The following is a 22,114-nucleotide window of genomic DNA, read 5'->3' as shown; positions in this document are numbered from 1 at the left end:
CTGGAACTCATGAATATGTTGCCTTAACTCAGCAAAAGAATCTTTGTAGATGTGACCAAGTTAAGGACTTTAAAATGGTGAGATTATTCTGGATTATCTGTATTTGTCTGGATGTAGACATCTGTATCATTGTAAGAGAACTTGGGAAGCAGAAGGGTCAGAGTCAGGGAGATGTTACCCTGCTGGCTTTAAAGGTACAAAAGGAAGGCAAGTGGTTTTTAGAAAAGGATGAGGAAATAGATTTTCCTATAGAGCATCCCAGGGGAACAAAACCCTGCCAACATCTTGATTTCAGTCCAGAAAGACCCATTTCAGGCTTTTGATTTCTAGAACGATAGAATATCAAATTGTCTTGTTTTAAGTCTTTAAGTTGGTGATAACACTCCTGCAAGAGCAGTAATAGGAAATAATACAGTGATAGTGCAGAGAAAACTACAGGATCAATTCTTGAGGATGTTCGAATCTAGTGAAATGGTTCTACCATAATGAATCAATAAAACCCTAGTGTTCCAGATATTTAGGTGATTTCAGTTGAATTATCCAAACAATTGCCATGAAACTTCATCTTATTTAGCACAATATTATTAATAATAATGAGGTATTATGGAAACCAAATCTGTCTCCCGCATAGCTCTGTGCCAAGGTCTATCTTGGATGCTGGGCAAAGACCTCTCTGTGGAAGATTGGGAAGTCAGTTGTGTGCCAGTTTGTTGATTCAAATTTATTGATTATTAATTTTAATATTCACATTTTTTTCTGGGAGAATTTTTGGAGTTATGGACTACAGGAGGTAGGACTCTTTATTCAGAAGCATTGCCTTCTGTACATAGCACTTGTCTCAGTATGTTTTCTGTTACTATAACAGAGTGCCTGAGATTGAGTAATTTATATTTTTGAAAAGAGGTTTATTTAGCTTAGGGTTATGGAGGCTGGGAATTCCAAAATTGGGTGGCTGCACCTAGCAAATGCATCTTGCTGTGTCATAACATGGTGGAACAAACTGGAAAGGCAAGCAGGCATGTGTGGAGACCTCAGGCCCTTCCCAGCTGCTGCCCACAGCCTGAAAGAGCACCTCATGTATCTAATCTCTACCTGTTCTGTGCTTGCTTTCTTGTTAAGTTACAGTGAGTTCACATATTACTTCAATCTAATAAAGTGGCTTCTACAAAGTGATAAAACTCCTGGATATTTAAGGAAGGGGAGTAAGCTCTTAAAAGCATGGCTTCTCCCTGAGTCCATTCTTCCATAGTCCTCAGATGCCAACTAAACCTAGAAGACAAGACTCTATCTAAGGCCTAATGGTTCAGACACATTCATAAGTTCAGGGTGATTTGTAGTCATTACCACATCTTTGTCCCCTCTCTTTAGTTTCACCAAGGATTTTCTCAATTTCACAGACAAGGAATTAAAGCTCCTAAAGGTGAAATGATCTGCTCAAGGTCACACAGATAAATGTTGAACCTGCACACATTTTACTTCCCCCCACCTCCTCTTTTAATGCAAAATTTCCTACCTCTCAACCCAACTGTGAGTATGTTTAAAGACTTCCTTCTCTTCTTGACCTTCTTCCTGCATGGATTTCAAAAGAAGGTTTTAGGATTCTCACATTTCTCTTCATCTATGAGACAGAACTACTCGCAATCTGAGCAGGAAAACTGTTCACCATCTTACTGGTTTGGTATTTGCTCCAGCTGTTACTGATGCCTTAGGCAGCTACAACATTATATAATCACTGTGATTTTGTTTTTCCTTTTCTTCTTCTTCCCTCTTCCCCCCACCCCCCCAGCAAATGCTCCCAAAGAAAAGGCTGGAAACAATGAGTAATCTCAAGGCTCAGTCAAATAAATTCAAGTCTTGTGAGTGGGATTCTCTAGGGAACTTCCTGACACATCAAATAATGGCAGCCATTATTTGGCTGGGACCAAGTTATTGGTCCCTGGATCATTGTTTGCCTTTGGTTAATTTCCAGAGCTCTGAAAAATATTGGTTCTAATGATTTTTGCCAATATCATCCCCACTTTTGTGAAGGAGATGATTTTTGGAGATCCTTATTCTACCAGCTGTAGTGCTTTTGGTAGACAAACCAAACAAACTGGCTTTATAAAGAAAGAAAATAGTCTTTGGAATCAAGAAGTCCTTTTGTCACCTGTATGGGTCAGACCAGGACTGAAAGATTGATACCAACACTCAGTCCTTGTCCCCATTGCTGATCCAATAGTGAGAAAAAGGTGGATTTTTTTTTTTGTTGTTGTTGTTTTGTTTGTCTGTTTGTTTTTTATCGTTGTTTGTTGGTTTCTTTTGGTACCAGGGTTTTAACTCAGGACACTTAACCACTGAGCCACATCCCAGACATTTTTATTTTGTATTTTGAGACAGGGTCTCACTAGGTTTTAGGGTCTTGCTAAGTTGCTGAAGCTGGCTTTGAAATTGCAATCTTCCTGCCTTATCTTCCTGAGCCACTGGGATTATAGGTGTGCATCGCTGTGCTCAGTGAGAACAAGGTTTTGAGAAAAAGGAGAAATTAATTTGATTGCTTTGTTTGCAAAGGAGAAACACAGGGAACTCCTGCCTCAGAGGCTAACATTCTGTCAGGGGGAACAGAGGGTTTTTTAAGAGGAGATACAAAGGCTGTGCTCTGGCTATGCCCTGTTAGGACTCAAAATTCATTTGCAGCCTTGAGAAACAGCCATTTCTAGGCCCCACTGGTACCAGCCCTGAAGTCTGGATTCCTTCATTCCTGTGGTCCATGAAGGATAGATAATTTGGCCTAAGATGGGAAAAATGTCAACCTTGCTACTCTATGGTTAGAGATGGGGAGAGGGAAAAGAGGAAGGAAAAAAATATAAGTTTAAAAATAAGCAGCAGTGGCAGAGAGGAAAGGCTATATTCAAAGCACACAGTGGAACCCTTTTAGATTTCCCCACTGTCAATTTCTATCTTCCATTTCTATGGAAAAATGGGCAACAACATCTCCAAGCTACTTCCTGCTAAAAATGGGCAACCAAGGGAGGGGTCTTATGAATAGAAGGTTTTTAAAACCTGATGTCGTTTTTCTTTTGGACGTTTACCTGAAGTGAGGGAGAGGTGATTTCAAACTTGATTGGGAACTGAAAGGATCCCTTCATATAGCAGCGAATATTTGACTGATTTGTAGTTCATACTGTTTTAATCTAGTTTTTTCGCTATATCTACATATCTACATTTTCCCATTTTCTACTCCCTTGCCCCAAGGTACCAGAAGTTTCTCCCATACACTGTTTTTTTTTTTTCCCCTAGGGCTCAATTTAAGCCTGCTTCTGGGGTCACTTTATCTAAACGAGAGCAATTGGCAGCAGTTTAGCCCACTGTGGTGGGCTAGTTACCGTAATTTAGCCACAGCTTTCTGTTAGGTGTGGTTTATCTTTTCTGTTTTCCTTGTAGATTGGGGTCTACAGAATGTGGGTAGCTTCTGTTGGAGAGCGAATGCTTTGCTCAAATGCTGGGCCACCTATACAGAAAGAGACTTTGCATTGAGGAGGGGAGTCTGTAATTTGTGATCAGATCATTCAAGAGAACTTTAGTTATTTCTGAAGTTTTGTTTTTTTTTTTTGTGTGTGTGTGTGTGTGTGTGTGCTCTTTTTTTTTTTTGTTTTGTTTTTGGTACCAGAGATTGAAAGGCACTTTACCACTGAGCCGCATCCTCAGCCTATTTTATTTTTTTTTATTTTGAGACAAGGTCTCTCTAAGTTGCTCAGGGCTTCACTAAGTTGCTGAGTCTGGCTTTAAACTTGGGATCCTCCTGCCTTAGCCTCCCAAGCTGCTGGGCTTACAGGTTAGTACCTCCACACTTGGCTGTGTATGTGTGTGTTCTAGTGGCATAAGTTTCAACCTACCCAGAGAAGGTGTCTAGCAGTACAATCTGACGTTTCCTGTGGCTCAAGGCTTTTGAGTAAAATCTACTTGTCAAGCATCTAAAGGCTGTGTTTTTACATGTTGTGTTCCTTTCATAGTCAGCCGTCTTTTGGTCTTTGGATTGTTTGAGGTACTTAAGACACAGTTTGGAGTCACGTGCTGAATAGTCTGTTGGAGGCATGGTCCTCCCGAGTGGGGCTTGATGACATTTAGCAAAGTGCCCTCCCATGGTGAACACTCTCAAGTAGGTCAGGCAAGAGGAGGAGCCCGTGGGAATCCCATCTCCACTTGGCAGCTCTATCCCAGGAATCAAAACTTCATTCATTGGCCCATTTCTCATCCTCCTCTGTTGAAAAAGGTTTGTGTTAGTCTGGTTTAAGTTGAGGTTTTAGGGCCCTGTTGAATAGTTTGTTTACCAGGCTCCCCTAGCATCATCCTGATTCCTCGGGGCCACATAAGCATCAGTCTTCTGATGACTGGAACAGTGCATGATCACCATCTGCTTCGGATAGGCCACATCCTGTATGAATGCCGTTCTATCAAGGATCTGTTTAATGTCTTTGTTCTAGCTATGAGGAGCTCTCTTGCATTCTAGAGAATTCTATGTACTTGAGCAATCATGGAAGTACATTTTGAGTCAGTATAAATGTTTACCTTCATTTCTTTGGAAGTCTGAGAGCTCTTTGTCAGAGCGATTAGCTGGGCTTTCTGGTCCAATGCTCCCAGTGGCAAAGCCTCAGCCTTGAGCATCTGTGGCTGCATGACCACAGCATTTCCAGATTTCTGCTGGCTGTTGTCCATGAAGCTGCTCCCATTGGTGAAGAGTTTCCAGTCCAGCTCTGTGATAGGCTGACCAAGCAGATCCAACCTACTGGAGCAAAGAGTCTCAAGATCTCTGAGCAGTCGTGTTGTATTAGCCTGTTTTCATCTTCTGGCAACAGAGTTGCTGGATTTAAGGTGAATATAGTTTTAAGGTTAACATTTGGACTACCTGATAGGTATCTTGGCCTGGTATCTTGGCAACCTCCCAGGACTCAGCCAGGAGCCATCCTTCAGTTTTAGTAGGACCAGGATTTGGTGAGAGACAGACAAAGTAATGGGTTGATCTTCAGCCTCTTGTAGTATGTCACAAGTAGCAGCTACCTCCTGAGGGAGGGGGCATCCTTTTCCTGTGTGGTTGAGCTGTTTTGATGAATAGGCTATAGGTCTCACTATGTCTCCAAGTATCTGTGAGAGAACTTCAAGGGGGCTTTGCCTTATTTCTCATGAAGTCTTTTTGTATGTCAGGCAGGCCTAGGGCAGGCATTTCATGAGGCTTTGTTTTAAATTATCAAAGGCAGTTTGGCATTCTGGTGTCCAAATCAAAGTTTCTATTTCTGTTACATCTCCTATAGGGGTTTGGCAATCAGTCGAAAATTAGGGATCCAAATATGTCAGAACCCATGTAACTGTCTCTGGTTCCCAATTTCTCAGAGACAGTCTGCTTCTGATCTGATATCAAACTGTGGTTTCTTTGGCCAAGTTGGAATCTTGGTTAGGTGACTTGTTGTTTATAAACCTGAGACTTTTTTTTTTTGTGGGCAACTTATGTACTCAGGAGGTGCCGTGTTTTATTACAACACTAGTGTTTAAAAGAACAGCGTTTATAGTTGGGGCCAGCTCTAAGCAGGTCATCCACATATTGCAAAAGGATTCCTTGATCTAGCCATAACCCTTGAAGATCTTCAGCCAGATTCTCGTTAAACAGTGTGAGAGTTTTTTTAATCCGTAGGGTGAGACAGTCCAGTAATACCTGGTGGTTACTGAAGTATTAGAGTCCTGTCACTCAACGCAAAAGTATTGGGACCTTTTTATCTACATCCAGTGGGATGCAGAAGAAAAGCATCTTGTAAATCTATCCTGTGAACCAGTCAGTCTCCTGGCACCACAGTCGGCAGAGTGTATGGATTTGGTGCTATGGGCTGAAAATACTGAATGATATTATTTATTTATAGCTCTAGGTCTTGCACAAATCAGCACAGCATGAGGTTTTTCAACAGGAACAATTGGAGTATTATAAGGGATCTGACAAAGCTGACTCAATCCGTGTTTTAAAAATTTGTCCAGAAAAGGCTGAATCCTCATTGATGCCTTTCACTTAAGGGAGATATTCTTTCTTAAGGAGTAAGTTATACCTCCTCCTTAGGTAAATCTTGGTTGGGATAGCACTGGTCACCCTTCCTAGGGTCCCTTCAGCCCCATATGGCCTTACTCACTTTCTTAGCAGACCTCCAGCAGAGTAGGCTCCATTTCCTTATCTTGGCTGGCAAGTGAAAGCAGGAACTTTCTGGTGGCACTTACTTTTTGGGTGAGAACCTTATTTCAGTTCTTAACTTACACAACAAACCTCACCCCAGGAGAGGGCTCCTCTGGCATCCAAAAAGCTGATCTTTGTTCTCCCAGTTTGCATTCAAGAGGTTTGTGCAATGGATGCCATTGCACTCGACTTGTCGCTCTTATTATTGCAACATCATCAACTTTGAGCGAGTTTCCCGTGACAGTAGGCTCCTTCTTCCAACATTGGGCATGCTAATTTTCAACGGAGGGTGGACCTTTCCATGCTTTTCTTTAGGCTTCCTTGAGGATCCCTTTGCACCTCCTGGTCATTATGTACATTAGGCTGTATCAAGTAGCTGTGAGGGGTTTATGTCAGTGGCCTCCACCTACCGAAGCTCTCTGCTTATGCAGCTTCTCCTATCACTACAGGATGTAGCCCCTGCTGTTGGTGGCACAGTTGTGTCACAGTCTAGCAGTACAGCTATACAAGGCCTTTATGGGATTTTTGTTTGTTTATTTTTGTTTTTGAGGACCCTGAGCTGATACAAGAGGCTTCAGGGTGTTTGTTTGTTTGTTTTTTTGGTGGGGTCTTTTTTTTGTCTCCTCTAGTTGAAGGTTTTCAAGCAGCAGCTGAGTTCTTCTCCTCCTTCCCAACCTGCAGTAGTTCGCCCTGCTAGGCCCGCTCTGCATTTACATCAGCGGGTTACTGCCATAGCAAGAATTGCTCTGCCCCAGTTATGGTGTCTCCTGGATAAATAAGGCGTCCTGCTGGATCTTAAAAGGGGAAAATATTCCTGTCCCCAGGGCATAATCTAGTGGTGTTTATAGCCACCACAAAGTCCTCTTTGGCTGGTGATCCTCTACCCACTGCAGGCCAAGGAGACTGGGAGTCCTCAGAGGTTCACTTGCCCCATGCACACATTTCTCCATGTCCCTGGCAGCTTCCTGGGACTTTTTTTTTTTTTTTTCCCCAGTAGAGGGCTGGCATCCTCAACCCACATGCCTGGAACTGGGGCCAGACTGAGAGGCAATGTTGGGCCAGCAGGCATTGGGTTGAAAGGGTTTAAATCTTCTGCAACTTTTTCTTCGGGTGTCTTGCTATCCTTGTACACCAGAGGCAGTGCCTTTCTTTGTCCCATTGACTTAGTTGCTGGCCTTGAGACTCCGTATCATGCAACTACATAAATGTCTGCAATACATCTCTTCCGTTTATTTGACCTCTAACACACCAACTCCAAATAGAAGGTCACAGTATCATTCAACGGCCTGATTGTGCTACAGTTAAACATCAGCTTTTCCTTATTCATAGGTTTGTACCTGTATGTGACCCCATTGAGCCACGATCCCTCCCCAGAGGCTACCCAGTGGGATCAACACAGCATTGCCCATGTCTTCCAAAAACACAGAGATGGACAACCAGAGGGAATCCCCCAAACCAAGGCAGATGAATGGAAAACTAAAACAGACCAGATGGGGAAAAATAATTCCCTTGATTTTCTACTCCAATCTAACAATGACTACTACACCATGGCTCCACAGATGTCCCCACGAAGGGGGGAAAAGATGTGTAGAATCAAGAGTCTTAGCTTGCACTCCAGATGGTCCATGTGATATGGCTTTACTGAGTTCAGTTTCCTTTTCTTCAAAGTAGCTCAATTAATGGAGCAGCTCAGAGAGTTCAGGGGGAGAAGGAGGGAATTCCCTGATGCAAAAAGATCCTTGGCAGGTGCTTGGATGTTTCCTCCTTTACTCACAGGGATAGTAGTTCACCCTGAGACAAACTCGCCCCATCTCCTAATTCTCCAGGAGTTGGCTACCCCCAAACTCAGTAGCCATCTTGCATGCTCAGCATGGAAGAAGAGGCATTTGAAGTGCCAGACCTGCCTAAGAAGGCCAGATCTGGAGGCACTCTCAGGTCCCCCTGGGGTTCCACACTTGGTACTGAAAGGTCCAACCTTGACTCTGATGCCAGTCTAATGATGGCAAGGTTTGAAGAAGAAGAAGAAGAAGAAGAAGAAGGAGGAGGAGGAGGAGGAGGAGGAGGAGGAGGAGGAGGAGGAGGAGGAGGAGGAGGAGGAAAAAGTTTTATTGCTTTGACAGCAAAAGAATGAAAAGGGGACTCCTTTCCCAGAGGCTGAGATTCTAACCCTTGGAGGGAACAGTGGGCTTTTCAAGAGGGGATACAAAGGCTGCACTCAGTTGTGCCCTGGTGGGAGTCATAGTTTATTGGTATCCTCAAGAGATAGCCATTTCTGTCCTGCTGGTGGCAACCCCAAAGTCTGGATTCCTTTATTCCTATGGTCCATGACCCAAAGGACAGAAATCTTGGCTTAGGATAGGAAGAAGGTTAATCCTGCTTCTTCATGGTTAGAAAGGAAGGGAGAGAGAAGAGGAAGGGGGGTAAAAACCCAATAGATCAGTTTTAAACCAAGTGACCGAGGCAGAGCATCAAGGGTGATATTCAGAGCATGAAGTGGACCCTGATCATGTTCAATTCTGTAATTCACCCTTGGAGTGCAGCAATAGGGTTGGAACACATCAAGAGGGCAACTGGGATGGAAAAATAACCAGAAGGAGCAGAAAAGTTTTGAATGATTAAAATAAAAAGTTAAAGGTATTAATCTCAAAAATGGGTTTAGAAGACTATCTTAATTTGGGGTTGCTGGGTTTTTTTTTGGCCTTCTTTTGTAAAGATTGTCACTAATAAAGAATTAGTTTACTTAGTCTCATAGACTCATAATTAAGAAAATAAGAATAACCCTAACATCTGCAATGGTCCAGAAAATAAGTGATTCTTATCATGAAATAGTGAGATCCTTCTCACTATGAATGCCTACATAAAGGTGTAGAACAACCTGTTGTGCTGTTCTTGTGAGGATGCCATTGTAGTCTGGTATCAATGACCCATTTATTTCAGCTCAAGGGTCTGTGCATATTTGTTTGTTTGTTTTCTTTAATTTAATCAGTTGAGTTCTAATTTTCGAGATGGAACACATGAAAGAACTAAGGGAGGTGCTGTCTCAATCCAAATATGTTCATTTAAATTGTAACTGTTTTTCTTTCACATAGTTTCTATTATTATTCTTAAAGCTTCCATAATTTTGATAAAATTATGTCATCAAATCAATTAAATAATATAAACAGAAGAAAAATAGAATTGAAAAATAAAATGTAAGGAAAATGAAAGTGAATTTTTCCTGTTCTAATTTCAAAGGGTAGTTGGTATTTTGGATAGCTGCTTAGAATTTTATTAATATCTTCTTATTAAAAATATTTTTCATCATATTCAAGAACTAACTAAACTTCTTGTTCTTAAGGCCTGACTCAGGATCAGGGTAATATAAAGAAAATACATTCTGAGTAATTTAACCATTTTGTACTGATGGAAGATGGAGCTGGGAGACTAGGAGCATAAGTTATTTTATTTCTATGACATAGAAAATTATTTCTTATCAGAGTTAGAACATTTTTTACCTTCTTCCAAGTACCAAACAATAAATTTGGGGAATTTTTTTTGGGGGGGAGGGTATTGAGGATTGAATTAAGGGTCACTTAACTACTGAACTACAACCCTAGCTCTTTTTGTATTTTATTTAGAGACAGAGCCTCACTGAGTTGCTTAGTGCCTTGAAGTTGCTAAGGCTGGCTTTGAACTTACAACCCTCCTGCCTCAGCCTTCCAAGCTGCTGGGATTACAGATGCATACCACAGCGATTGGCTAAATTGGGGGATATTTTAAGAGAGTTTTTTTGGGGCTGGGATTGTGGCTCAGTGGTAGAGCACTTGCCTAGCATGTGCCTAGCATGGGCTCAATGCCCGGCACCACATGAAAATAAACAACTAAAATAAAGGTATTGTGTCCATTCATAACTAAACAAAATTTTTAAAAAAGAGAGGCAGTTTTCCATTGAGGATGTCTAGTGCAACAACAAACAACAAATCTGCATAATGTCCTTAGTTGTGATGACAAAGGACCAGCCTTTGTGGTTGACTGAGGAGTGTCTTTCCTCTGCGAGTTCTCAGGTTGCCAAATGAACCTTTTCCAGCAACTTGCATTCACGGATGTGGATATTGCCAGAGTTGTCACTCCAGATGCTCTAGTGTGTCGGACCATCTGCACCTACCATGCCAACTGCTTCTTCTTCACGTTCCACACCAATAAATGGCATGTAGAATCACAGAGGCGAGTACAAAGGGAAGCGGGCCCACTGTTCTTAACGTCACTTTTTGAGTTTTGAAAAAGTTTTGTTCATATCCTGCAAAGCACTAGAGCCTACAGTTTAAGCAGGTGCTTTTCTATCAGGGGCAGATGAATTGAGAGATTAGTGGAATTTTCCATGGACCTTCTCAAATGCACCATTGAAAACGAAACGTCTGGCGTGGGAAAGAAATGAGCAGAGCCTTTCTGATGGGTCTTGGTGTTTTGTATGAGCTGGAGGTCCAAGCTCCTTGCTGGCTGTGTATCTTTGAAGCCTGTGGCCTGTCTTTCTTTTCCATCCTAGAAATTAGAGCCCTGTTTATCCTGATCAAGGTTCTGGACTGACCTCTATACCCTTACATAACCCGGTTTTTTCTTTACGCACATGAGGGTAATAGAATAATTCTGTGATGTATGGGGGGTTTTATTTTTCCAAGTAGAAAGTGGAACTTAATTATACTCTTTTTAGGGTATCTGTGCCTATTAATTTTCACCACAGGGAAAGGTGGTTTGATTTACATTTAATCTCTATAATTTAGTAGAGTCCCGTGGTCTGACTTACTTTGAAGAGAATTTCTCAAGTGAATAAAATGTGCAGAGCTGTTTTTCTGATGTGAGCTGCTTTTGCACTTGTCTGATGCTTTTAACCCATTTCGGGCCATGGCTCCAGATGTGGAAGTCCTATATAAGCTTGAATAAAGTGTGCAACATGTAACAATATAGTGATTATTTAATGATATTATGATAATATTAATTACTATAATAATACATATCTGGATTATGATTTTCAACCTATTTTAATGCACCTGAGTTAATTTCATTGGAATATTCCAGAATCGAGAATTTGGAGACTTAATGGATTAATGCATCTTTCTTTCTCTCTCCCATTTTTCTTTAAATAGAAATGTTTGTTCCCTAAAAACTTCTGTAAGTGGGGAACCAACTTGCACTATTCCTCAGGAAAACACTATATCTGGACATAGCCTTTTGTCCTGCAAAAGAACTCTGCCTGGTAATGGGATTCACTGATCATAGTACATGTGACAAATCATATGACTTTCTAAAATGTAACAATGATGAAACAGTCCTTGAGGCACCAGAAACTTGTGCCTGTGATTTGTTGCTTTTGTGATTTTTTTTTCCTTTTTACCTCTTTATGTTTATTCTTGGCCTAGAACCATGCCACAGAAAAATTTACTCTGGAGTTGACTTTAGAGGGGAAGAACTGAACATGACCTTTGTGCAAGGAGCAATTGCTTGCCAAAAGATGTGTACAGAGACAGTTCGCTGCCAGTTTTTTACTTACTCTTCACTCCCAGAAGACTGTGAGGAAGAGAAGTAAGGGAACATTTATTTCCTGATTGGCAGGATAAATTCATCCTTTTCTGTGAAGCTTTAATTTTACACTGTTCATTTGATGCAGGTGTAAATGTTCTATGCGATTATCTTCCGATGGTTCCCCAACCAGGATTACACATGGGATCCAAGGGAGCTCTGGTTATTCTTTGAGATTGTGTGAAACAGGAGACAGCTCTCGTGAGTACAGGTCGCTTTGTCATAGAACTGTAAAGGGAGGCCCCTGTTATTTTGATAGCTTGATTTTTCTTCTGTAACAGAATTACACATCGCATTTCCCTTGGAAGATGGGGACTCACTCGTGTCTAATTCTAACCATTAGCTTCAAAACTTTTCAGTCTGCACAAAAACAAACCCACGCATTGTGGGAGGAACGAATTCTTCTTTGGGAGAGTGGCCCTGGCAGGTCAGCCTACAGGTGAAGCTGACGAGCCTGAGCCACCTGTGTGGAGGGTCAATCATTGGAAGCCAATGGATCCTGACTGCTGCCCATTGCTTTGATGGGTAAGTGTTGCATAGGTCTCATCTTGCCTGTTCATTTTGAAAAATGCGCAGTTATTTTTTTCTGTCATCATGTGACTTTATTAATGGAGATTTATTCTGTTTTCTATTTTTTTAAAAAATTTTTATTTAAACCTTTTAACTGATAAATATGAAATTATATCTATTTATGATGTACCACGTTATGTTTCAATGAATGTATGCATTGTGTGATTTTTAAATCAGATAAACCTTTTGATCTCCTCATTTATTTATTGTTTAAAAGAAAATGTTTGAAAACCTTTCTTCTAATCTTTTGAAATATACAGTACATTATCATTTGAGAGTGGCCCTCTTGTGCCACAGTATTCAAGAATATCATCCTCCTGTATGTCACTTAGTTCCTGCTGAACAGGTCTACTCTTCCAAGCCCTTGGTAATCACCATCATTCTCGACCTCCATGAAATCGACATATAAAAGTTCCGCATGGGAGTGAGATCATGCATATCTGCCTTTCTGTGCCTACCTTACTTAATACGATAATCTCCAGGTTCCAACATGTTGTCACAGTTGACAGGACACCATCCCTTTTTATGGCTGAATAGGATTCTGTTGTGTGTGTATGTACCACATTCATCCACTGGTGGACACCTCCATTGCTTTCATGTCTTGGCTACTGTGAAGAGTGCTTCAGTGAACATGGGTGTTCTTATTAATATTAATATCAATTTCATTTCCTTTGGATGAATGCCCAGTAGTGGGATTGGTGGATCATAAAATGGTTCTATTTTTAATTTGGTGGGGGGAACCTTCATCCTGTCTTCCATAGTGACTGTATTAACTTACACTCTCACCAATAGCGTGCAAGGTTTCCCTTTTTGACATGTCTTTGCCAGCACTTTATCTTTTATCTTTTCAATAGTAACCATCCTTATTAGAGTGAGATAATATCTCATTGTCAATTTAATTTGTGTCTTCCTCATGATTAGGGATGTCAAAGACATTTTAAAGCAGAAATGACATTGAAAATATTTAGCAATTTTATAGGGTCCTGACCAGGCTGATCCATCAGAACAGAGGGTGACTTATTTTCAGGATTTATGCCCCTGGGTGAATAATCACTCCTACCTAAAGAGAAGCTTAAAAAATATTCCAATTGCTGCCTCTCCACCCACCACTCCCTAAATGTTTTCTTCAAAGATTTTTTTTTTTTTTAGGCCAATAGAAATTTCACTTTCTACTCTTTGATTCACCAAGATACCGAGTAGTAATAAGTAGAGCAAAATTCTGAGAGTTTATGAATACATATTTCAATGTATATAATTTAATACAATATTTCTATTTTATCAAGCCAACAATACAATATGGCGGAGTTTTAAAGTTCTAAAAACTAGACTGTCTTAGAAAAGGATCTGAGATCTGCCGTTTATTATCACCATGACCATGAGCAATTTGTAAATCTTTATGAGTTTTATTTTATTTAGAATATGAATAATAACAAGAGCTAATTTGTAATGTTATTGGAAGGATTAAGTGATACGCTTAAATGTTTAGCACTGTACCTGGAACATCAAAATTACTCAGAAAATATAAGCTGTACCAGCTGCATTCAATGAGACAAATAAAAATGGAAAAAGCCTATGGTGAGCAAAAAAGATCCTAAAAGATGCTAAATCACTCTCAAAAATAAAAAAAGTATTTTTATTTTAGGAAAATTCACCCCTTCTCCTGGCTAAAAGGGCAGGGTCCAGATTGCTGCTTATGAGGATTGAGCATACTGCCATAAAAACAAATCGGTCAACGAACAGCTGGGTAGCACAAGGCTTCTGCACAGGGTGAGCTTCAATTAGCTCTCTGCAGCACTTGGCCTTGCTAAGGGTAGATGGTTGGCTCAAAAGAAAAAGCTCCAAGACAGGAAACTGTATTCTCCTTTTTGTTGAATGCACTGAAATTTGGGATGAAGAAATTTCCATTCTTGAAGACTTAGTGTTGTGAGTTTTAAGGAGACAATAAACATGGGAACTTTGTGATTTAATTGAAAAAAAAATTGCACCTGACAGTTCCAGTGTTTCTTTTAGTATTTTTTGTGAGCATTTCTTGCGCACACTTCATGATGGTAAAATTTTTCAGATCTTTGCACAAAATAGAACTATAAATTTGGATTTCTTTGAAATGCATTCATCTTTTGAGCAGTCGATTTAAATGTTCATACTTTGTAAAAATTTTAAATAAGAAGTCCCCCTAATGTGGCCTATTTTCAATCAATCTGACTCTTTGATAGTTTTGAATCTAATGAAAACAATTGCTTTCAGGTTTGGTGAAATGAACTAAGCTTGATTTCCCCACAGCTTCTCAGAATGGGGACAACAATATTCTTCTACTTTTACTTGCAGTAAACATGATGTAAAAACATAAATGTGCATTTTCAATATTCTAAACTAAACCTTAAGAGATCTACTACTGCTGCTGTTGGTGACAAATTGCTAGAGGAGGGATCAGGAAATAAATCCCAGAAAAAAAAAAAAAAAGGATTCCCTGTCCTCTATTCGTTCATTTATTTATTTTTTTTTTTGAAAGAGAAAGTAAGAAGGGAAAGGAGCAATATCAAAGGTGAGTCTCTCCCATTCCAACAAAGAATTTGTTTTTCTCTCCTAGGATTTCCTTACCGGATGCTTGGCGCATTTACAGTGGCTTTGTGAAACTGTCCAACATTACAAAAGAAACTTATTTTTCACGAATAAAAGAGATTATTATTCACCAGAAATATAAAATCTCAGAAGCTGGTCATGACATTGCCTTAATAAAACTTCAGGAGCCCTTGAATTATACTGGTATGCAGCATATTTAAGGGAAAACTACATGACTTGTATTGTATTGGTTTAAAGTTTCGCAGCATTTCTAGTGAGGGGACAGATCTGGAGAGACTATTCTCTGGTTGGTGGAGTTGTGGGGAAGGAGAGTGGTTGTGAAGGTAGGGAAGATCCTATGGCTTGATCTAATATATCTTTTCACTTAAGGGGACAAGAAATGTTAATTCGTTTTTTCATGGAGGGATGCAATTGCAGATACATCGTCTTTGCCATCTGGGAACAGAAGAGTAGCAGAAGTACCATTGCTAAGGCTTAGGAATATTAGGGATATAGGAGGATAAGTGGAACCAGATGTTAATTTCCAGGAATCACTTGGGTAGAGAACAGAATGATGCAGAAGGCAGCTCTGGGAAGACCAGACCATCACTGTTGGCTTTGGAGGTACTGTGCTCCACAGGAACTGAATGCCTGCTAACACAGCTCATTGTTAATGTCCATTCACAACTATGTGACCTCCAGCAACTTGCTGAGCCTCCTTGTACCTCAAATTTCCTCGTCTATAAAATTAGGACGATGATCTCCTCAATGGTTTATTATAATAATTAAGTAATGAAATGTGGTAAAACACTTCCTGAAACAGTGTAGACACTTTTTGCCACCACTATTAACTAGTCAAGCAGACACTGAATAAGACATAAGAACTGCTAAATGCTTTTGATGGTAAATTTGCACTGTGAGTTTTTTCATTTGTTCTGGGAAATTTTAATGTCAAAATGACATGGGAAAATTATGCTATTGGTGAGAAATTTTCTTAAATCATGGATCTGAGAAGTTGTGCAGACAGCTGGAGGGTCATTCTCCATATTCTTCCGTGGTAAGAAAATATAGGAAAATATAAGGATGTATTTTTAAAGTCGATATCTATAGCTTTATTTAACTCAACTCTGGTTTTAAAATTTGTTTCAGAATTCCAAAAACCAGTATGCCTACCTTCCAAAAATGATGCAAATACAATTTATACCAACTGTTGGGTAACTGGATGGGGCTTCGATAAAGAAAAAGGTACAGCCTGGCATTCTAAAGTTTGCTCCTGAAGCCAGTCTCATAACACATAAGTGGATCAAATTAGTCAGTTTCTGTCTAAAAATTTTGTCCAAACTTATGATCTTTCTACTCTATTTATTACCAGATGTTTGTTCAGTGATTTTTTTTTTTTTTTTTTTTTTTTGGTGGGGGGAAGGATACTGGAAATTGAACCCAGGGGCACTTAACCACTGAGCCACATCCCCATTCCTTTTTAACATTATGTTTAGCGTCAGGATCTCACTGAGTTACTTAGGGCCTTGCTAAGTTGCTGAGGCTGGCTTTGAACTCGAAATCCTCCTGTCTCAGCCTCCTAAATTGCTGGGATTACAGACATGCACCATTATGCCCAGCTGTTCAGTGATTCTTGAGAAGATACTTTTGCTGCGTCCTGAAAAATTTTATAAGCTAAACTTTTACACATCTTATTTCATAATAAAGATGATTTGCTTGACTGCACAAAGAGCAGGGCCCCTATAAGGTCCATAAGCCCACTGAAGTGCAACTCATTCTCAGTATCAACAGTGTTCCTGACTCTCCTATTATGTTCTCCCTTGATATTTTGGCCAGTAGCACAGGCCAAAATGACAGCCTTTCTTTATAACCAATTCTTAGTATTTTTTTTCCATGCATTCTTCCTGCAATCTGGTGATGCCTATGAGCTGCCTCACTAGTCATGTTTAAATAATAAGTCACACACAACTAGAAAGAAAGCCAATTATATTGCAATACAATTATCAAACTACATCAAAAGATGTGATAGTGATGTATGTGCTTTTTAATTGGTGTATTAAATAAAAGCTGCTTTATTTTTTTAAAGAGAGAGAGATATATAGAGAGAGAATTTTTAATATTTATTTTTAAATTTTTGGCTGACATAACATCTTTGTTTGTATGTGGTGCTGAGGATTGAACCCGGGTCACATGCATGCCAGGCGAGCGCGCTAATGCTTGAGCCACATCCCCAGCCCAAAGCTGTTTTAATATTAGCCGTAATTGTGCAATAGTGAGGAGCACATATATTTTCAGTTATCTTCCTGAAACACCTAAACATCTGTCATCCCTGTTGATAACCAAGTTAATGGTGCTGCTGATACTACTGTGTGTGTGTGGTCTACACTTATAATTGGAGGGTGTGTTAGACTTGGAGGTTAGGAAATATAAAGATGTATATTTTTTCTGAGTTTATGCACCATATGATTCTTTTATAGACTCTAGGTGAAGATCCTCTGCTCATAGATACTAGGAGTATTTCGATTGCCCTTGAACTTTTCTAGAAACATAAGATTCTTCCTTTCCAAAAATTAAGTTCCCAATAACACTATAGGAAAAAATATTTGTGTCATTCTTTGCAAAAAGAAAGATAGCTGACTAATCTTGTTCTTTCTTGAATCATCCCTCTATTCAGCTAATTCAAAATTTTAACATTTTTTTCACTAGAACCTTGAGAGAGGAAGAGTGAAAGTAACTTTAACTACACAAAGAAAACTTCCAATGTATATCCAATGGACTTGGGTAGAAATCAAGTTATTCATAAATAAATTGTACTTCATGGAAAATGTGTTTGTATTCAAAGTACAAAATACTCCTCTGTTGTCAGAGGTTTGGGATTTATTTCACAAATGAAGTATTTTTGTATTATAATTTTGAATATTTAAATATTAAAATATAAGAATGCCCAGATTGATATTGTAGGCAATAAATGTATGAAAGAATTTCTGAGGGACTTCTGTTGAGGTGAGAGGATGGCAGGTAACATGAAAACAGAGCCCTTGCTCAGCCTGGGTTATGGGATGTAGAAATGAAGGCCAATATAGGGTGCTCTCTGCGTGTCCTCTGTCTCTGTCTACCTTATGGACATTTACTGTCTGTATCCAAAAATATGGCCCTGATGAGAAATGCACCACCCTTCTTTGCTTTAAGACTTTAATCTTATTGCCATATTTATTGCATTTCCTCCTCTGAATTTATATGTATTGATTACTTTGTAGGTAAAATCCAAAACATTCTACAAAAGGCAAATATTCCTTTGGTAACGAATGAAGAATGCCAGAAAAGATACAGAGATTATGTCATAACCAATCAGATGGTCTGTGCTGGCTACAAAGAAGGGGGCAAAGATGCTTGTAAGGTATTGCATTGGGGTGGGAAAATACCAGTTTATGTGAGGTAATTCATTTCAAGGTACTATTTTCCAATAGCACATTTCATGACAGATTTTTTGAAAATTTAGAGACAAATGATCTGATGATTTTATAACCCTTTAACAAGTCAAATAGACACATAATGTACATCAGATATTATTTCTGACACATATGCCACCATCTTCATATATGTCACAATCTGTACCTGTGCATGTTAAACTTAAAGAGAACCACTGTATATACCATAATAATACTAAAACATAAGAACATTAGATTTCTTTGACTTTGGGATAAGGTTGTAGATAATTTCTAGATTATAGTTAAAAACCTCAAAATGGGTGAGGGAATAAATTAAAAATGCCACCCTGCACTGATTTTTACTACACACAACCGCTAACAAGGAACACAAGAGGGCCTGAGAAACTTCCAGAAACTGAGTGTGCTGTAGGTGCTATGTGAAGTGGGACTTCAGAATTTTAAAGGCAAAAACTTATTTGAATCGCCTCCATCGAAACCTTCTACCATTTTATTTTTCTACCCTCTGTGACACAGGGAGACTCCGGTGGTCCCTTAGTCTGCAAACAGGGTGGAATGTGGCAGTTGGTGGGCATCACCAGTTGGGGGGAAGGCTGTGGCCTCAAGGAACAACCTGGCGTCTACACCAAAGTTGCTGAGTATGTGGACTGGATTTTAGAGAAGACGCAGAACAGCGACAAAGGTGCTTTGATGAAGTCATCGGCCTAAGGAGGCTGGACAGTGAAGAGAACCCAGGGTTGTTTGAAGGAGAACCCAGGGTTGTAACTCTAGTTTTACATCCTGGGATCTAGTCAAGTTTTAAGCCTTGGAGTCCTCACCTGAAAAACATGGAGAGGAGTGTCTACCTTGCGTCCTTGTCGTAAGGATCAAAAATAAAACAAACAACAACAAAAACAGGAGGTACAACAGCTGTGGGGACAATGCCTTGCTGAGATTTGCTTTCAGTATTCAGTCACCAGGAGCTCCTAATGGGAGATCACTGAAGAACTCTGCCATTTTGTTGTGAAATCGAACACCAAAAGAGCACAATTAGAGTGTTTCCTTCTGGTTTTGAAACAGAACTGACAATAAATGACTCTGGATTGAAGCACAGTGCTTGGGATCATCCTGATCTTCCTGCTTCCCCTGGAACTCAATATGTCTCAGAGATATAACTTGTCCATGCCTCACCTGCCGACTCATTAGGACCTAATGCTACCTTTGTCCTTTGGGTGAAGAGCTAGGAAGCTCAAGTTTTGTTCTGCCCAGTGGATGAAGGAGATATGTGTAACATTCCCTTTGACAATAAAAAGATGGTTTCATTTCAGGCCCCTATCTCTGCGACCCCAGCATTGCCACAGGTGTCCAATGTTGATATGCAGATGAGGATTGAAGGGCTGCATTTTCCTGGTTGCAGAGCCTGCAATAGACTCACTGCAAAGCCCTCCTGGAAACCAAGAAATCTGCTTTGCAAAGAACATTAACCCTGGCAGTGGATATCAGTGAATATTAGTTTCTGCAATAGTAATTCAAGAAGCATTGTTAGATATATCATGTATCCTAGAATACAGACATGGAAAATCATGGTCGTGAGTAGTCATAAGTGACTTTGGAAAGAATGATATAAATCCTTATGCAATGGAAATCCCAGACTTGTTGGCAAGTCCCACAATTGATTGGAGGTACCTTGATTCATTTGAGTTAAGCTGGTTAACATTTACACAGAATTGACCATTTATAAAAGATTATGTAAGCTAGGTAGAAAAATAGAAAAGTGCAGTTTTCTAAAAGTGATTGACTTTTTCCTTTTTCCATACTCAAAGACACATTGACTGGTAGAAAGAGCTACAGATGGAGAGGCTGAAAGAAAGTCATGAGGTCCAGGTTATCCACAGACCATGCAATGGGAAAATGAAGGGTCAAGAATTTAGTCCAGAAGCAAAATGGTTTTTGTAAAACCTGGCTAGATTGCATGAATTGATTTTTAAAACGTATTATAATTTCAACTTTTACTTTTGATTGCAATAAAGGTATTAGTCTTGTTCTGCGTGGAAGTTGTTTATATTTAAAAGGGAAGAAAATGTTTGCAATAAAATCTTTTATCTCTGTTTTTTTTTTGTATTGATAATTACAAAGGGTTTAAATAGGACTTTGGAGTGTCTACAAGGTAAACGCCTGGGCTTTGGTTGCTCAAGGAATGGCCTTGTTTGGGCAAGGGTTTGATTCCCAGCAGCATGCAACAATAAATAAAATAAAGGTCCATTAACAACTAAAAAAAATATTTTAAAAAAGATTTAAAAAAACCTTGAGAATTTTGAAATGTGGGACTTTCCTAAGTCATAAATGATCATTTTAAGGTTTCCAATTGAAGTCTCTTGGTACTGGGATGTTCTCTTTGGCTTTCACCATATGTTCATGGTTAACAGAGGAGCCCTTCAGACAGTTAAGAGCCTCATGGGACCCAGAAGCATGTAAGAGGCTAAGAAGTGAGAGGTTGGGATGATGTCACCCTCACAAGGAACAGTGAGGGTAGAGGCGTGGGTCTTTAGCAGTTCCATCCAAGAAAGGGTGGTGGTAGAGCCAACCCTGAAAACTAGCACTGCTCTTGCCCTGTGCCAACAAAATGCACATGGAATATACAGTGCTGCACATACCATCTCACAGGAGGGTAACCAACCAATGACTCCAACATCTGTCTCTGATTAAACTTGAAACTTTTTCTTGTAATTATCATTAATGTCTAACTTCTCCACCAAACTGTGAGCAACTTCAAAGGAGGCTTTCTCTCATTCTACCGAATATGAGAGGACGTGCTAAGGTAAATAGCTAATAAATCCATTCTTATTATAAAGCTGAGTCAATGGAGGCTTAAAGAGGTAAAAAGATTAGCTCAAGGTCACTGTCAAGGACTAAGCTTAGCATTCATATCCCCAGATGATGCCTTCTAAGACTATATCATGTGATCTCATACTAAAAGAAGGATAAAAGAAGGCAGAACCATTTTATGACCATCATCAGTTATTATTATCCAAGACCATTGTTCTCAACCAGGGATGATCTGACAATACTGACATTTTGGTTGTTACAACTGGTGGAGGGGGTGTAACCAACTATAGCAGGTAGAGGCCAGGGATGCTGATGGATATGCTGCAATGCCCAGGACAGCCCCCACAACAAAGGACAATCTGGACCCAATATCAATAATTCCTGCATTGCTGCAACCCTGATCAAAGTTGAGTATCAAAACTTGATAATAGGGTTGGGGTTGTGGCTCAGTGGCAGAGTGCTTGCCTAGCATGTGTGAGGCACTGGGTTTGATTCCCAGCAGCATGCAACAATAAATAAAATAAAGGTCCATTGACAACTAAAAAAATATTTTAAAAAAAGATTTAAAAAACCCTTGATAATAAAAAGGGGGAATTTCAGGGACAGCATCAAGATGGAAGTGCAGGGCATGGTAGGCCATGCCCTTTCCAAAGGGAGTTTTGATGAGAGAGAGTATAGGCACTCCAAGAAGAAGTGGGTTGTGGCTATGAGTGAGAAGAGGACTCCACCAGGAGACAGGAGTTTAGGTCACAATATGCCCAGCACATCTCTCACCTATGTTCCTAACCTACGATTTACACTTGAATCTCTTTTGACTAAATTTTGAATTTTTTCTTGTGATTTTTTGCCTAGTAATTTCTGAGTTTGGTTGGGCTTAAAAATATTTCATAGAAAAAAATAATCACCTTTACAATAAAAGTAGTTTATCAGAATTTTAAGCTGCAATGCATTCACTGAGAAGAATTTTTAGAATTCCTACTGTCAGTTTGAGAGA

General features: G+C 39.7%; 1 protein-coding gene across 1 annotated transcript in view; it reads left to right on the top strand.

Annotated features, from left to right (window-relative positions):
• Positions 1–20,358, top strand: part of Klkb1 (kallikrein B1) — a 29,712-nt gene extending 9,354 nt beyond the window's left edge. The window contains exons 7-15 of the mRNA XM_026389461.2: positions 10,231–10,390; positions 11,308–11,417; positions 11,581–11,743; positions 11,829–11,941; positions 12,100–12,265; positions 14,898–15,073; positions 16,019–16,114; positions 18,127–18,266; positions 18,832–20,358. Coding sequence (XP_026245246.1) covers positions 10,231–10,390; positions 11,308–11,417; positions 11,581–11,743; positions 11,829–11,941; positions 12,100–12,265; positions 14,898–15,073; positions 16,019–16,114; positions 18,127–18,266; positions 18,832–19,023 — 1,316 coding nt within the window. The 3' untranslated portion in view covers positions 19,024–20,358. The remainder of the gene's footprint in view (positions 1–10,230; positions 10,391–11,307; positions 11,418–11,580; positions 11,744–11,828; positions 11,942–12,099; positions 12,266–14,897; positions 15,074–16,018; positions 16,115–18,126; positions 18,267–18,831) is intronic.
• The last annotated feature ends 1,756 nt before the right edge of the window (positions 20,359–22,114 follow it).

Source organism: Urocitellus parryii, chromosome 14, assembly GCF_045843805.1.
Source record: "Urocitellus parryii isolate mUroPar1 chromosome 14, mUroPar1.hap1, whole genome shotgun sequence".
Classification (NCBI taxonomy): Eukaryota; Metazoa; Chordata; class Mammalia; order Rodentia; family Sciuridae; genus Urocitellus; species Urocitellus parryii.
Note: the sequence above shows the minus strand (reverse complement) of the source record. Positions and strands in the feature narration are given on the sequence as shown.